Below are 19,296 nucleotides of genomic sequence, written 5' to 3'. Positions count from 1 at the left end.
TAATATAAATTAATATATTATAATAACTTAGATTTGTCTTTGTTGATCAAAATTTTCAAATAATTGTAACAAAAACTATAACTGATGACAGAATTTTGTAATAAAAATTTTAAGTATTGTAAATATTAATTATTGAGAAATAACTAAGCTCAACAAAATTTATATACACAACTTTCTTAGTTTTTTGATTTAAAAACAAATCAAATAGTCTTGTTCTAGTAGGTTTTAATTGGTTAAAAATGTTCAAAGGGTTTTTGTTTTCAGTTTCAGAATAAATAAAATGTAATTAAATAGATATATATAAACTTATGTAAATTGTATGTGGCTTCATACAAATTACTATTTCTGTGCTTTACTAATAATTATTTCGTCGGTGATAGAACTATTTATGAAAGAAATTTCTGTTTATTAAAATCATTGTCATTAAGATTTGTTTAAAGAGTTAATATTTATTAAATTTATTAAGATAAATATTTATATTCAGATCATTATTTTGTAGTTAACAATTTTTGTTTCATGCACATCATAAAACAGTTGGGAGAGATTTAATTAACTTAACAATATATGAATTTCAATTTATTACAATTAATTTTTATTCATATTTTTAATAGGCATGTTATTTATTTATTCAATATTTCTAAAATGTATTTTATCAAACATATATATGAATTTACCAAAAGTGCATGAAAGATTAAATTCCAAAAAAATTCTGACTAGTTTATCTTCAGAAAAAAAGATGATTATAAAATGAAGAATGACAGAGATCTATAAATTTGAACAAATATTAAAAATAATAGTAAAAATAAGAATTTAAAATGTGATATTGAATTAATTTTACATTGATTATTTAAAATCCAATTTATTTTCAGTATTTAGTTGAAGGATTAAATATTAAAAATGATCACACAGGTTATTTACTATCATCTCTAAAAATATTACATTAAATAAAAAAATTTTGCAGATTAATATTTTAAAATAAATACACACAAATACATAAGTTAGAATAAGTGTTTTCAAATAATAATTGATATTTTATTTAATTACATATAAATCTGTAATGTGTTATATTGCATGGCTTACATAAAAATATTTAGAGATTTATGATAGGTAATCAAAAAATTAAGTAACTGGAAACATTATTATAATTAAACATATTGATGCTTTATTAAATAACATAATAAATAAAAAAAGTATTTTGTGTATATGTTACTGTGAAAGACCGAAATTAGAGAATGTCGATATTCTCTGGTGAATGTCGACATGTACAAAATACGTCGGTGATAGTTCGAATATTTGGTTATATTATTATACATTTGAACAATCGCCAGTGTATGTCGACAAGCACAGATAAGCTTTGGTGGAGGTCGAAATGACACCTGAGAAGCTGATGTCAACAGAGAGGCGACAGTCTATCGCCAAATATTTTCTGGATAGCCGGAGGTAGGCCATGGTCGTACCTCTTTTTTTGGCAACGGTTTGGTGGAAACTGCTCACTTTGTCACTGGATGGCGTTTTTGTTCTTTTTATCCCGTGAGGTGGGGATCGGTTTGTCAGGTCAAGTGGTGGAGGATGAGAGAGGTCGTAGGTAAGGCGTCGGCGATATCCGAATAAAAGACACCATTACCAGATCAGTTCGTAATCACGTAATAAAGTAATCAGTTCGTAATTTGTAAAGAAAAGTTACTTTCCATAGATGAGATTTCTTCTCAAGAAATATCACTGAGAGAAGCAGCTGCAGCTAATTCAAAAAGTGGAGGGCAAGGCTATACACGCTGTCATTGCAAAAAAAGTGTTTCACGAATAAATGCAGTTGTAAAACCAAAGGACTCTTGTGCAATTCAAAGTGCCATAACAGTTTAAATTGTTGCAATAAATAAGATTGTATAATGTTAATCACATAATTTATGTGTAAGTTTATTATTGTATTATTTTCTTTAATGATTAAGAATGTACTGTTCGTTTTAGGTTCAACAGTTTATTTACATATGCTGTTACTTAAGCTTTCACCTATTTTCATATATTAAAAAGTTGCATTTTTGTCTTAACGTAATAAAAATATTTTTATTCAACATTTAGCATCAGTGCATGCCGAATGTTGACATTTGCTGGTGTAAGTGAGAAATAATGATATTTAGCAAATATTTCGTACATACATGAAACAACTGTGTGAATGCTGACATTCACCGGAGAATGTTGACATTCGCCAGATATTGGTCATTCACAGTAACATATATATTAAGATACATTGTGTTCCAAATTAAACAGCAAAAAATTTGTTTTATTGGAGTACTTATTTCTTTAAACTTTAAAAAACAATAATACTTTTGAGCTTTACTGGCTTCAGAATAGTTTTTTTAATAAAATTGATAACATTATATATTCAAAAATTGAAAGAGAAAAAACTTATTATAATAATAATAATAATTTTTTTTAATATAAATGTTCAATTTTTAAGCATAAACCAAATAAATCCACATTTCTTTATGTATAATTTTGTTATTTTTGAATTTGTGAATTTATAGCGAAAGAAATTTTGTCATTATTTTGCCTGTTTAACTATATTTTGGCTAAATTTGTACTCTTGAATATAACATAGGAAAACTTGGAAGTGTTAGTTTTATATATATATATATATATATATAAATATAAACTGTAACACTTCCAAGTTTTCCTATGTTATGTCCAATAATTCAGATACATCTATTTTATTATATTATTAAATTATTGAATCCTTAATCAGATCATTACTGAAAAAAAAATTTGCTGATATGAAATTGTGAACAAAAATTATAAAACAAAATTATATATATATGATTTTGTTTTATAATTTAATTATATAACAAAATAGATGTATCTGAATTATTAAACAGTAAGATATTTTTAATTTTGGCAGAATTATTTGCTGAGAGATGCTTTTGATTTGTGTATATCATCAATTTCTTGAGACTGATATAATCATTATCAGATCTATAAGATCATAATTTGTTGAAAATATTTGTCTTATGAAGTAATTTTTACTGAATCAAAAGAATCTTACTGTTTAATTTCAGTATGTATATATTTAATGAAAAATGAAAATGAAGTAAGAAAAATGAAATAAATGCATGATATGTAAAGAATGATTGATTAATTTTGTTCGTTCTCCTTCACAGAATATTATCTTAGTTTAAGTTATAACAGTTGTGCTTAACTAACCATTTGTTATGCCTGCCTAATTATCCTTTACTGTATGTGTTCATTAATAACTGCAGGAGCTCCATCCTGCATGACTCCTTCTCCTGGTTGCCAGTTCAAGTTTGCCTGATTTTTGTTTCTTAGTGAAACAATGTCATGGTACGTCAGAGTGAAGCCACATTACTCAACATTGCCATCCCATCATGAACAACGTATTAGTACTCTTCAAAGACAGCATGGACGAGCAAAGTCGTGAGTGCAAGCAATTATTATGCTTGGTGTGCACTCCTGAAATGTGCATTTTGTATGATTTTATTATTATTATTTTTATTTTTAAAATAACAAATAAATGCTTATATAATTTTTGTTCTTGAAATTTATCTTAATAAAGATTAGTTGTTCTATATTTAACAGTATTGTTTTCATAATTAATAGCATGATTTTTTTTCTATTAATATGTTTTAAATTTCTAAAATCTATAATAAATTAATTTAGAATTTTTATTTAATATAAAAAAAAAATTCTAAGCTTCAGAATATTTTAAAAATTAGAATAACATTTTAAAATAATTATAATCTCAGAGATATTCTAGTTTTTGAAAATAATTTGTATACTAAACTGTTAACACTATAAAATGTAGATTTTGAAATAACTTTAAATATCAATTTGTAAACTTTTAAAACTTTTTTATACAAAATATTTAAAATCATGCATTTAAAATTTAAATATAGGAAATATAAATAGAAATTCAATATATGATATTTTAATTATGAATAAAATTTATATATCTGCAGAATTTTTTGATTTTTGAAAAATTGAATTACTGATTGTCAGAATATGTTTTAGTGTAAATTCATATAACTTGTGTTATACAGAGTGACCCGTTTTGATCAATGTATTGAAATAACTTGAAGGGTATAAATCCTACAAGAAAATCATTGCACTGAAGATATTAACTCATCTTGTTGCCCTCAAGAAATCTGTCGGTTTTGTCGTGGATGGTGCTGCAGTTGGTGAAAATAGGTCAACTTTACTTTTTTTAATGGAAATCTCCATTTTTTATTGCATATTACGTCAAGGACAGAGTTTTTATTTAAAAACATTTTCTCGAAAGATACACTTGATTAGTGTACAGTGCACACAACTCTGTGGATATCTGGGGTTCATCATTGAAAAAAGGAGGAGAAATATTAAAAAAGAATCATTGGGAAACATTATTATTTGGTGGAATCAAGATCATCTTCTCTCTACCACAAACTTAGTGACTTTAATACACTGTGACACTAATTTTTCTATCAATTTATTTGAAGAAAATTAATGATTTCACCGAGTGGTAATAGTTTTCTAGTGCTTCTGTAAGCATTTTTCTTCTTTTTTACTGAACTTTACGGCTATCCACAATTATGTGTGCACCATGTTGTGGCCATGTATGACTTAAGACACTCATAACCTCTGATAAGTGCATGTTTTAGATTAAAGTTTGTTTTTGATGTAGATTCATAAAATGCAATAAGGATTGGTCAACTTCATTTTCAAAAAAATGGAAACCCCTAATTTTTACCGGTTGTGGTGGCATCTATGGTGAAGTTGATAGACCCATCTTGTAGCTCCCTTCAAGTTCAATATTTTTGATGCAGTGATTTGTTGTGTATGTGATTGGATGTATATTTTTAGAGGTTATTTTAATGGCTTGATAAAATGAACCACCCTGTATATTAATTTAATAGACGATACATCACTTTCTTTATAAGTTGAAAGAAATATTTCATAAATTAAAAATGCAACAGCTTTTATTAAAAAAATAGTGCATTTCTGAATAGAGAGAGATTCACTAACATGCTACAAAATCCCAATATTAAAAAAAATTTTTTAATCTAATTATTACATTAATACATTAAAAGTAAAGTATTTAAAAGTATATATACTTGTATATATACTTTTAAACATTATAATCAAATTAAAAATTTTTAAAGTTTTTATTTATAGTAAAGTATAAAAATTTTGTTCAAATATGATAAAATAAATTTACAAATCTATCAACTTAAATCAAATAATAATAATTTATATTATAAATAGTTATTAAATTTAAGAGTTTATTTATTTTGAAAGTTTTTTTTTAAACAAACTTAATGATTCATATTTAATTTTGTAAAAATTATTTTATATAAAAATGTTTGTACTTTTTCATAAAATACAAATATTAAAACAAAAATACTTTTAAAATTCATATAAAAATGTGCCATTTTTACACACAAATCTTTAACAAATTTTAAAAATCATAACTATAAATTCTAAAGAGAAAAGTTATTTATGAAAGATAAAGTAATTTATGCTTAAATAGTAGTAATAAAAATAAATTTAAAATTTGATGATGTGAATTATTTCTTTAGAAAAAGAACATTAGTCCACACCAATACTTGTCTAGTCAGATAATTATTTCTTCAGGAAGGAAATACCAAACATTAACAGCATAGAAACTACAAATCAGTTCCAAAGTATGATTAAAATTTGATGTTAAAAATCCATTGTGATTTTTATTAAAGTGACTACAGTCAGAGCTTTCTAATCTGATCCTCTATAATCCAACTAAAAAGCTCAGCCCCATCTGTGGACTCTGTAGATAAACTGTGTGCTCCAGAACTAACATGGACCATCTTTTTTGAAGTCTCACTCTATTCTCTAATCTGAATGACAGGTGTTTTTGTCCTAATTTGCATGATTTTTATTTATCTTTCCTCATCCAGTATAGAGTATTCGATAGATATAGTGAATAGAAACAATAGAAATTATTCATTTGCAAAAATAATCTGTTGTGCTAATGTCTCATCCTCGCTGGATGAGTAACCCATCACTAAATGAAATTATGCATGCCGCACGTGGCTATCTTTAACCTAAAGTAGTCAGTCTGACTAACTATGCTTCATTGAATAAGCATATGGTTATGAGAACTACTGTACAGTACTATAGTAGTGTACTGGAATTGCTAGAATCATACCANTTATTGAAACATATATATATATATATATAAATATAAACTGTAACACTTCCAAGTTTTCCTATGTTATGTCCAATAATTCAGATACATCTATTTTATTATATTATTAAATTATTGAATCCTTAATCAGATCATTACTGAAAAAAAAATTTGCTGATATGAAATTGTGAACAAAAATTATAAAACAAAATTATATATATATGATTTTGTTTTATAATTTAATTATATAACAAAATAGATGTATCTGAATTATTAAACAGTAAGATATTTTTAATTTTGGCAGAATTATTTGCTGAGAGATGCTTTTGATTTGTGTATATCATCAATTTCTTGAGACTGATATAATCATTATCAGATCTATAAGATCATAATTTGTTGAAAATATTTGTCTTATGAAGTAATTTTTACTGAATCAAAAGAATCTTACTGTTTAATTTCAGTATGTATATATTTAATGAAAAATGAAAATGAAGTAAGAAAAATGAAATAAATGCATGATATGTAAAGAATGATTGATTAATTTTGTTCGTTCTCCTTCACAGAATATTATCTTAGTTTAAGTTATAACAGTTGTGCTTAACTAACCATTTGTTATGCCTGCCTAATTATCCTTTACTGTATGTGTTCATTAATAACTGCAGGAGCTCCATCCTGCATGACTCCTTCTCCTGGTTGCCAGTTCAAGTTTGCCTGATTTTTGTTTCTTAGTGAAACAATGTCATGGTACGTCAGAGTGAAGCCACATTACTCAACATTGCCATCCCATCATGAACAACGTATTAGTACTCTTCAAAGACAGCATGGACGAGCAAAGTCGTGAGTGCAAGCAATTATTATGCTTGGTGTGCACTCCTGAAATGTGCATTTTGTATGATTTTATTATTATTATTTTTATTTTTAAAATAACAAATAAATGCTTATATAATTTTTGTTCTTGAAATTTATCTTAATAAAGATTAGTTGTTCTATATTTAACAGTATTGTTTTCATAATTAATAGCATGATTTTTTTTCTATTAATATGTTTTAAATTTCTAAAATCTATAATAAATTAATTTAGAATTTTTATTTAATATAAAAAAAAATTCTAAGCTTCAGAATATTTTAAAAATTAGAATAACATTTTAAAATAATTATAATCTCAGAGATATTCTAGTTTTTGAAAATAATTTGTATACTAAACTGTTAACACTATAAAATGTAGATTTTGAAATAACTTTAAATATCAATTTGTAAACTTTTAAAACTTTTTTATACAAAATATTTAAAATCATGCATTTAAAATTTAAATATAGGAAATATAAATAGAAATTCAATATATGATATTTTAATTATGAATAAAATTTATATATCTGCAGAATTTTTTGATTTTTGAAAAATTGAATTACTGATTGTCAGAATATGTTTTAGTGTAAATTCATATAACTTGTGTTATACAGAGTGACCCATTTTGATCAATGTATTGAAATAACTTGAAAAATATAAATCCTACAAAAAAATCATTGCACTGAAAATATTAACTCATCTTGTTGCCCTCAAGAAATCTATCAATTTTATCATAGATGGTGCTACAATTGGTGAAAATAGGTCAACTTTACTTTTTTTAATGGAAATCTCCATTTTTTATTGCATATTACGTCAAAAACAAAGTTTTTATTTAAAAACATTTTCTCGAAAGATACACTTGATTAGTGTACAGTGCACACAACTCTGTGGATATCTAAAGTTCATCATTGAAAAAAGGAAGAAAAATATTAAAAAAGAATCATTAGGAAACATTATTATTTGGTGGAATCAAGATCATCTTCTCTTTACCACAAACTTAGTGACTTTAATACACTGTGACACTAATTTTTCTATCAATTTATTTGAAGAAAATTAATGATTTCACCAAGTAATAATAGTTTTCTAATGCTTCTGTAAGCATTTTTCTTCTTTTTCAATGAACTTTACAGATATCCACAATCATATGTGCACCATGTTGTGGCCATGTATGACTTAAGACACTCATAACCTCTGATAAGTGCATGTTTTAGATTAAAGTTTGTTTTTGATGTAGAATCATAAAATGCAATAAAAATTGGTCAACTTCATTTTCAAAAAAATGGAAACCCCTAATTTTTACCAATTGCAGTGGCATCTATGATGAAATTGATAGACCCATCTTGTAGCTCCCTTCAAGTTCAATATTTTTGATACAATGATTTGTTGTGTATGTGATTGGATGTATATTTTTAAAAATTATTTTAATGGCTTGATAAAATGAACCACCCTGTATATTAATTTAATAGATGATACATCACTTTCTTTATAAGTTGAAAGAAATATTTCATAAATTAAAAATGCAACAGCTTTTATTAAAAAAATAGTGCATTTCTGAATTTTTTCAAGACAGGAAAAAAAATTGTTTAATAATTTAAGATTTGGAATTTGATTTTTGTACTTTACAAACTTATCCAAGTTGCATTCTTTTCTGCTCATAAAATAATTTTTCCATAAGAAGGAAACTTCTGTTTATAAAACCAGAAATTTTTTAAAACTAAGTTTTATAATATATGACTCTTCAAAGTTTATAAATAAAACTTACTAGAATGGAAAACTTCTAAACATTAGTTGAACAAATGCCAATATGGAATCTATATAAATAATAAATAAGTAAATATATAAATAAATAAAAAATAAGATTTAACTTTAATGCTTGTTTACCTTTAAGAATTTAAAATTATGCATGAGTTTGGTTTGAATAGTTTTCTATTTTATGTATTAGTTTGAAATAAATTATTAAAATTATTAACATTACTTTTAATTTTGAAACATTGAATTTATTTTTTGTTTAAAATAGTGATGATGCACGACACTACGAAGAAATCGAATTTAAAAGAGGAACACTTGAAAAAGCTAAATTTAACAATATATCAATTCCAGTGCCAACTACTGATATTCGAAGATCACCTACACCAATTAAGAAAGGTAAAATATTTTTATTTGTTTTTCTTTTTATCGATTTTGACATATAGTAGAATTTGCCTATTATAATCAGGTATCATCATCAATTGTATAATATGTAGGGAAGGGTGGAGTTAGTTGACAGTTTTTACTTTTTTCTATATAATGTGTAAACTAGCTGCACTTCTAAAACAAAATTATATACATTGTATACCTTATTTTTCTCTTGTTATATAAGCATAAAACCTTTAAGCATATTTTAAATAGTTCTAAGTAATTTTTTTCCACAAGTGTATGACTTGTCACAATATGCCCCAACCACAGGGCATGTTGTGACACACCATGGGACAAGCAGTGACAATAATGAAAAAGGCTTGCAAAGTACAAAGAATAAAACAATAACAGGAAAAGGCTTTTACTTAGTTGTAAACAGATAAAAATTACTCACATGAATGTAACCCGTTCTGAATATATTTGGAATGTTTTCTTTGTTATAATGTATATTCAAGGTTTTCATAATACTGCTGTTATAAAATAAGAATTTGCTAATATTAATAATAAACTGAGAATATGTTAAACTATGAAAAGTAAGAATAATAAAAGTTAACTTAAACCAAGTAAGATCTATAAATCAAAAAAAATATATATATAAAAATATATATAGATTAGGCTAGTTTTTGGCATATTTGGCATCCTTAGTCTCTTCATATGCTTCAGATTGACAATTAAGGCACACATAATAAGGATCATTGTTGGTACTGTTCATTTGAGTCTAAAAGCATGAGAATAGAAGACATTTGTGACACATTAAAGTAGAGAAAATCTATAGACATTGAAGAGTCCTGTAAAGTACATCTTTTTGACTACTTCTTTAGCCTCTCTTATGTAATCTTTGTAAGCCTGCTTTTTCCTTTTCATTTTTTTCTTGTAACTACATTCCATCTCTGAAGAAGAAGATTATAGGTTAAACAAAATCAATGGGGTAGGTTGTGACATTGGCCCAATGTGCCCTTTCATTTGTATGTCACAGTTAGCTCCAATTGCTGCTTTCTTCTTTTTCTGTCTGTAACTACATCATATTGCTACCGTAGCATTCTGTAAAATAACACCTGAAGGTCTGTTGTCTACAAACTTAAATCAATTTAAACTTAACCTCATCATTTGCTTGAACAAATCCTACTTAAAACTATAAAAAAATTATTTTTTGACTCTAAAAATACATTAATTAGTATAAGTTCAATGCTGTGCAATATTCTCTCTGACTTCATATGTAATATTAAGCAGAATACGTAGAATGTTGCAATGATGGTATTCAGTACTATCATCCTCAAGAAAAACGTTATAAGTCTTTTCACTACTTGCCCCCATCACAACTAGCTCCACTCTCCCAACTTAATTTTAAAAAATTCTTACTTATGAAAAAATATAAATATTCAAAATTTGTTATTATTTTTTTTTATACCTCAAAACATGTTTTAATCATAATTCAAACTGAGAACAGCCATTGGATACAGACTTGTAGGATGAGATTTAATCACTATACTATCCATTCTTAATTTGTTAGAATTCTTAAAAATTGTAAACTGTAATAAATTTGCATTAAATTACAAATATCATATTAGTGAAAAGTGCAAATAATAAAATAAATAGAAAAAAACAATTTAATATAATATATTATTATTACTTTCATATATGGATTAGAATGTAAAAAATGTTAGTAAAAGAACCTAAATATAAACTAATTTTTCAGACTACCAAGATGGTCGGGCTTCTCCACTTATCACAAGAAGTAGTTCTGATTTTAGAGAAAATAGAAGTTCTCCAGTTGTTACTAGAAGTACTGCCTCATTAAAAAAAGATCCTTATCATGATGATATTCCTTTCTCTAGGGCACCTTTACAGCATAAAGATGAAAAAGAATATGAACCAGTTGATGGAAGTCAGGTATTTTATTTTTAATATTAATAAGTTTTTAGTTATTTGAAATTAGATTAAACTATTTAATCTTTGCAAAATCAATTTTCAGTTGTCTCATTTGCAATTTAAACTATATAGAGGTACTGAACATCATAATATTAAATATAAAATATAAAAATATATTTTGAAGCTTGTTAAGACTGTTATCTATGATTTAGAAAAAGTACAGGAAGAGAGATATTTAAAATGTAAAGAATAAATGTAAAGCTTCAAAAAGTTGCATCTATGGAACAAAACTTAAAGAAGCAAGAGGAACACCAAGAATCCAGTATTCCCTTTTCTGAGAAATTTCTGTGCCAAAGGAGGCACTTAACCCCAAAATCTCTCACTGGATGACTTTTCCTAAATATTCTGTGATGAAATGAGGGTGTCTTATGCCTATGCTTATTATATGCCTAAAGTACAGTAATATATGAAGTATGATATTTAAATAAGAAATTTTAATATAACAGATTTACAATGTGGATTGGAGAATGAGTTAGAAAATCCCACACTCTAAGTCAGTCAAGTTCTGCAACTCCCACTTCTTTCATGTGAGTAAAATGCCACTCACTGCAGGTATTGTAATTCCAAAATATGAATTTTTTCTGGAAGACCATTGCATTTCTATACAATGTTTATTACTGCAATGATGCTTCATTCATCTAATAACTTTTTACACTTGTCCAAGTCAAGCTCCAAATTGAGATACTGTGTATTGGAAAGCAAAATCTATGTATCCAAAATATTTTAGGTAAACTAAGAAATAAATATTTAATATTCAGTTTAGAAAACAAACTGATATAAACTAAAAATTTAATACAGTGTAATCTGGACAGTTGTCATGAAAAACAATCAAATTGTTTTTTGTTGACATCAATTTGACATCAAAAGAAATTCTAGAGATAGTCTGACACAGGTAAAAATGGCAATAGTTATATGTTCAGTATTGCATAAATGCTCAAATAACAGGCTGATCAATCAATTTTATTTGACCAGCTTTCACTGATATGCACTTTTGCTTATTAATGACATTAGCATATTGTATTCAATTTCATGATTCATTTTACACCCACTAGCTTCAGGGCAAAATGTCCTATTCATGTGAAAGACCTGATAAGGACAGATAAGAACTATTTACTCTTTTAAATGATATCATAATTATTTCAAAATTTATAAAATTAAATGACTTTGGAAACTGAAAGTGTAGGCTATATCCTTTCCAGGACTGTCCTGAATACATGAACAAAGTTTCATAGAAATCAGTTCAGCCATTTTCACATGATAATCAGACTGACAGACATGAATTCAGTTTTATATATACAGGCATATCCCAAGTTATGACCATCTGATGAAAAAACAAACTGCAGATACAACTGTCATATATTTCTACCCCTATGATGATCTGATTTAGCTAACCACATCAATGATGCTTTGTCCATTTCAAGTGTTGCCATCTGTCTGGTTTTTGCATTATGTGCTCAATGTCCAGGCAAAGATAAAAAATGTCTGGGTGTTAAGAAAATTTGGCAAATCATCAATAATTATTTTTTAATGATATAGCTGATTTTTATTGCCGATGAGCATAAACAATTCTGTAGTTAGCAAGTCATTTATAACAACATTCCAGAGTAAGGGTCCAGGTAATGAGCCTTGAGGACAGCTTTTAGGGAGCAGATTTTTTTTAACAAAACCCAACTTAAGCTCAGCTGTTCAGTGTGTACCGTAGTGGGGGTGGCAGGGGCAGCCCACCCCGGGCGGCACTTTTTAGAGGGCGGCAAAATTTCACAATAAATAATAATAATATCTTGTAAAAATTTGAAACATCCTAATCTATACTTGCATCGCGCCTACAATAGTGCTATCGTCCGGACAGTCCGGGAATCGGCTCGCCGTCCGGGTGAACTAGTAATTTTTTAATTCGAGGAAATCCTGTGAAACCTGTTGTTGTTTTTTTTTTTTTTTTTGCTTGTATGATTCATTCGTGTTCATATACACTACTAATATCCAATAGAACTATTTTAAACAGGTTGCTGCACTAGCACGGAATTTTTCATTGCTTGTTCTGTGACAAAACTGAATTTTGGTCTTTTAAATTGAAATACCTAAATAAGGGGGGGGCGAAATTTTCCTCTGCCCTGGATGGCTGACACCCACGGTACGCCACTGCAGCTGTTCTGTCTTTTAAAAAATCCTTCAGCAAGTAGAAAATATTTTATGGTACTTTGGTATCTCTGATAAGTTTTAAAATTGGGAGCCATTATGCATTGTCAAATTTGTCTGATATCTAAAAATATTAAGAGACATCAATCTCTTCTTTCCTTGCTTTACAGTATTACACAATTTAACAAAAGCATCCTCTGCAGAATACTGGGGCATGAAACCATATTGGTCATTGCTTGAAAACTTTCCAAGAAGTGAAACTTTCTTTAAATAATAATTAAAAATGTGTGGGAAATGGCAATTCACAATACAACTACTATTTCATGAAATGCATTATGTACAGTACATAACCTGGGGTACTCCTGTATATAGATTTACAAGTTTCTGAAAATGTAGTGCAGTCCTATTCACAGACTTTTCATATAAAATGCATTTTGCCTTAATTTCAATAGAAAGCAATTGTAAATTTTGTGGTGTTTTTTGGAAAATTTGTTGCAAAATTTTTCATGTTTGTACTGTTTTATTATAACAATTGGATTTATTGTCAAATTCTAGTTTGATCAGTTTGATCATGGTTGTAGAGAGGAAGATTAATTACTCTATTAAAATAGAGTAATTAATCTTCCTCTCTACAACCCTGAAGTAAAGTTTAGTTCAGGGGACATAGGATTTTCTGCAAAATTCCAGTGCTTTTTAATTAAAATGTAAAAGGTATTGCATTAATTCTATATCTGTCCAGGTTTCCATGCTCAAAAATTTCTGGCTATATCCCCAGTGTAAATATTAAATAACAACAAATGTTATTAGATATTATCCAAATTATTAATAAATTTACTAATGTCATTCTTCATGAATCTGAATGATATTACTTGCCATATTAGCCAAGTTTATTATTTAATAATCTTTGTTTTAGTCTACAGATTGAATATTAAGTTGGATGCTAAATAAGATTTAGAAAATATAATTGTAATAATTAAATTTTTTTTTCTAAAATTTTCCTTTAAAGTAAAATAATTTTTTTTTAAAATTGTTCATGAAAAGAGTAGTTTTTAATATATTCTCTGCAAATATTATTAAGCTATTTATAACTTTTTTTAATAAGAATTTTATTTGTTTACCTTCAAAATAAGATTATTATATAGTTTCTAATTACTTTTTGAAATATCTATATAATTGTAATTATAGTTAGATTTATAAAAGAAGCTATATATCATCTTACATAAACTTGTAATAAATTATTTAAATATATTTATTAGTTTTAAAGTAATTGTGTTTTTGAATTTCTTAAACAAACAGCTTCATATAATTGCCAAATTTCAATAGTTATGCTGAAATGTATGAAATGACATTTTTTTTTCAGTTTGATGATAGTCATATTGACCGACCTCTGTCAACTAGTTCAAAGAAAATGGATGAATTATATGATATTCCTGTGGGTGCAACAACTGTTGATTTACCACCAGGAGTTCTTTATAGGGTATGTTATATTTACATAAATTTACTGTAGGATAATATCTGAATATCTAATACTGTAGTAAATATCTGAAGGACAATATAATCACTTAAGTTTATCATAAGTTTAAATGTCTTGACTGTTCTTTATTACTTGATCTGTGCTGATTATGATTTGGCATGTTCAAAAATATAGGAGAGAAATTTTATTAACTTAATATTTTTCTTTACTTGTAAATAACGAATGCATTTATTAAATTTTTCTTTAATGTAAATAAAAATATTTACTTTATGCTTCTAACACAATAAAGTGCTATAAATTAAGACACTTGGCGGGTTGTCTCATCTTTATTTAGTTGATCCCGTGACCCTTTGCGGCAGCGGCCATTATGGGTCTTATATCCTTCACGAGGTTCCAGTATGAGACAACCCGCCAAGTGTCTTAATTTATAGCACTTTATTGTGTTAGAAGCATAAACGAATTGCAAAGCACGGTTTCATATCATCAAAAAAAAAAAAAAATTACATTAAAGAAAAATTTGAAGAAATCTTGAAAAAGAAAATGTTATCAAAAAAAAGATGAAGAAATATTAAAATTGAACACAGTTTTATTAATCAATATGTATTGAATTAAAACTATAAAATATATTTTTTTACATAAGATTGTTTTCTTTCAATATATATATAGAATATATACAGTAGAATCTTGTTTTAATAGATTGCTTGGGTCTCTGAAAATCATTCATTGTTCTGAGAATTCATTATATTGTAAACAATAGATTTCCCACACCAAGCAAAATATCTGTTATTTAACCCCCTACATATAAGAAATATCTGTACTTGAATTTATTTAGTCTCTTGAGATCTCTATTCTATAGAAACAAATATGTTACAAGATTTCATATTATGCCATGTGTGTACAACAAACCTGATGAAAACTGTATATACTATAAGCATGAAAATAGGCAAATTAGGTATGCTTATTAGCACTTTGCTTGACTTTATGATTTGTTAAAAGGAAGCTCATCCATCTTGGTTTGTTTTGATGCTGCTTTTCTGCCTATTGAATACAACAACCTCTTGATATTAGCAATGTCATGTACAGCCTGTTTGTTTATGCTGAAACTCATGAGGAAGGTCTTCACAATTTAGTAAGATTTCATGGCCTTGCTAAATTTTGGACTAGACTTTGACCACGTCAGAATGTTCATGAGATGGCTCGTTCTCAATCATATCAACCTGCTGACTCTCTTTGTATAATTCTTCAATTGTACGTATCCCAGATGTAACAAGTGCATCATTGATCTTTACAAATTCTCAGAAACACCCAAATATTAACTAAATGTTAAAAATGCAAAGTTTACAATTAATGGGGCTAGAAAAAATCTGTTAGTTATTTCAAGTTACAGATTTGTTAAAAGGAGATAAAATTACATTGAATCTGACCTGGGGGAAAAATCCATTATTCTGAGAGATCTGTTGTTCCATGATCCATTAAAACAAGATTGTACTATAATACAGTAAAAATTATTGATATACAAAAGTATGGAGAATAATTTGAGATAAAATTTTTATAGGTAAGAGCAACATATAAATACACAGCTGAAGATGTAGATGAATTGGGATTTGAAGGTGGAGAAATTATACGTGTTGTGGAATTTGATGATCCTGAAGAACAGGTAAATATTTGAGCTAGATTAATTATATTAAATTATTTTAGTTTTTTAACATTTATTTTTAATTACTCCATTTACTATTAAAACTTTAAATAATTAAGTTTATTTACACAATTATTTAATAAAACTTATAGGGTAGATATGATGATATACTCAGGGCCACTGAGAGCTTGTATGACGTAGGACAGGCCTCCTCTGCTCTTTAGTGGATCCCTTTTGCTGTTGTTTTTTTCTTTTTGCACAAATAAATTATGTAGAATTTTTTTAATAGTGTCTTAAAGGTTCTATTTTTTGTTAGTAAAAATAACATTAATTTACAGGGTTAGCAACCATTATGGTTCCCAAAGTTTCTCCAGCCCCTGGGAAAAATCCCCAGCTGACAATCCCTCTGGACAGTCCCGGTTATACTATACATAAATTAATTATCAATTTTAGAAAAAGTACATGATTATAAAAAATAATTTTCTCCTAAATACTATTGTATTATGTCTTTTTATATACATATTTGAATTCTACAATTTCAATCTTAAAGAAAAAAATTATGTCGAATTTTTTATATGAAATTGTTTAATGTAGAAATAATTCTGTTAATTTTGGGAACTAATATATAAAAATATTTGTAATTATAGTTAGATTTATAAAAGAAGCTATATATCATCTTACATAAACTTGTAATAAATTATTTAAATATATTTATTAGTTTTAAAGTAATTGTGTTTTTGAATTTCTTAAACAAACAGCTTCATATAATTGCCAAATTTCAATAGTTATGCTGAAATGTATGAAATGACATTTTTTTTTCAGTTTGATGATAGTCATATTGACCGACCTCTGTCAACTAGTTCAAAGAAAATGGATGAATTATATGATATTCCTGTGGGTGCAACAACTGTTGATTTACCACCAGGAGTTCTTTATAGGGTATGTTATATTTACATAAATTTACTGTAGGATAATATCTGAATATCTAATACTGTAGTAAATATCTGAAGGACAATATAATCACTTAAGTTTATCATAAGTTTAAATGTCTTGACTGTTCTTTATTACTTGATCTGTGCTGATTATGATTTGGCATGTTCAAAAATATAGGAGAGAAATTTTATTAACTTAATATTTTTCTTTACTTGTAAATAACGAATGCATTTATTAAATTTTTCTTTAATGTAAATAAAAATATTTACTTTATGCTTCTAACACAATAAAGTGCTATAAATTAAGACACTTGGCGGGTTGTCTCATCTTTATTTAGTTGATCCCGTGACCCTTTGCGGCAGCGGCCATTATGGGTCTTATATCCTTCACGAGGTTCCAGTATGAGACAACCCGCCAAGTGTCTTAATTTATAGCACTTTATTGTGTTAGAAGCATAAACGAATTGCAAAGCACGGTTTCATATCATCAAAAAAAAAAAAAAATTACATTAAAGAAAAATTTGAAGAAATCTTGAAAAAGAAAATGTTATCAAAAAAAAGATGAAGAAATATNATTGTTTTAAGATTTGATGAAATAATAGATAGTTAAATAAAAAATAAATATTATAATTGCTTTAAAATACATATAAATTAAAAATCATAAGAATTTAAGGTTTTAATTGAATTGTGTTAATTAAATGGAAAATGGTCCAGTGATAATTTAAGACTAAAGTCTTTTATATTTATTTTTAGTAGAAAAGAAAATTATTTTCTTTATTAATTATATAATTGTTATTATTAAGTAATATTTCTTTCTTTTAAAAGAAGCTATAAAATAATTTTATAAATAATTTTTTTTAAAAATTGTTCTTTTATTAATTTTATATAGGAAGAAGGATGGCTTATTGGAATTAAAGAGTCAACTGGTGAAAAAGGTCTATTTCCAGCTAACTTCACACGTCCTATTTAAACTTCTCAACTACTTTCACTATTCATCCACAACTCTGATTATTGTAATAATTTTACTTGAATTCAAAAATTCCTTTTATTGGTTTTAATATCTTTTTGATATTACAAATTATCCTATCACTGATTTTTGAAAAATATACAGAATTAATTATTTCCTAATATTATCAGAAAAATTAAACACATTTCTACCCTAAATTAATAAACTATTATATTACTTAATAATAATTATTTTCTAGTCTAGAATGAATTATGTATGCATGTAATGAATGAATGGTGTATGAAAATGTGCTAAATATAATCTAGTCACCACACCTCTTCCCAATTTAGAATAGCTTGTTGTAGGTAAGAAATGCAATGGCAAAATCCTTGTTTTATTATAGCATAAGAACCTTACTAAATGACTTGTATATCAATTTAAAATACACAGTTTTTTTAATATTTAAATTTATTTGACATTAACATTGATATACAATTGTTTAGATAATTATGGACAAAAATAACACAATAATTCCAGTAAATTTTTTGTTAAAAAATTAACTTTTGAAAAGATTTAAAAGAATATGCAACACCAGTATGCCTTATAGTTAATATTTTATAACATAAAATACAAGTATTATTGTTTAATATATTGTGCTTCGATAAATCATTGTTAAGGCATTTACACCAGAATCTTTATGTAGGCTTAATTTGATTCAAGTGATGATCTAATACATAAGGATCAATTCTTTAAGAAACAAATTATAATTGATATAAAAGGAACTTACATAAAAAATAATTAATGGATATAAGAGAAATTTATAATTTGCATAATATTTTTTTAGATAGTTAATGACAATAAAGATTTTGGTGTATTTGTTTGTTTGTTTGATTCAAATTTTATTATTGTTATTACATATCTCCTGTTCTCCAATAAAATTCAAGAATTCTTTTTCATTGAGTTTACAAAATGGCTTTTTGTGTGTTTTCAACTTTTTATGATTTCTTTTGTTAAATATTTTTGAATTTGATAAGTCATTCTTGAATCAGTTATACTAAAATATACAATAGCAAAT

General features: G+C 26.5%; 1 protein-coding gene across 2 annotated transcripts in view; it reads left to right on the top strand.

The window, feature by feature from the left end:
• The window catches only part of LOC111624183 (amphiphysin-like), a 42,203-nt gene extending 23,412 nt beyond the window's left edge, over positions 1-18,791 (top strand). Inside the window, exons 7-12 of one of the 2 annotated variants that reach the window (XM_023366995.1) lie at positions 3,319-3,426; positions 9,011-9,138; positions 10,865-11,058; positions 14,594-14,710; positions 16,263-16,364; positions 18,165-18,791. In XM_023366995.1, the coding sequence (XP_023222763.1) occupies positions 3,319-3,426; positions 9,011-9,138; positions 10,865-11,058; positions 14,594-14,710; positions 16,263-16,364; positions 18,165-18,245 (730 nt within the window). In that variant the 3' untranslated portion in view covers positions 18,246-18,791. The remainder of the gene's footprint in view (positions 1-3,318; positions 3,427-9,010; positions 9,139-10,864; positions 11,059-14,593; positions 14,711-16,262; positions 16,365-18,164) is intronic. The other variant, XM_023366996.1, reaches the window with a different exon arrangement.
• The last annotated feature ends 505 nt before the right edge of the window (positions 18,792-19,296 follow it).

This window comes from Centruroides sculpturatus, unplaced genomic scaffold (assembly GCF_000671375.1).
Source record: "Centruroides sculpturatus isolate CEXI.00-Female unplaced genomic scaffold, Cexi_2.0 scaffold70, whole genome shotgun sequence".
NCBI classification, from domain to species: domain Eukaryota; kingdom Metazoa; phylum Arthropoda; class Arachnida; order Scorpiones; family Buthidae; genus Centruroides; species Centruroides sculpturatus.
The sequence above is the reverse complement of the archived record's forward strand: the minus strand, read 5'-3'. Positions and strand labels throughout refer to the sequence as shown.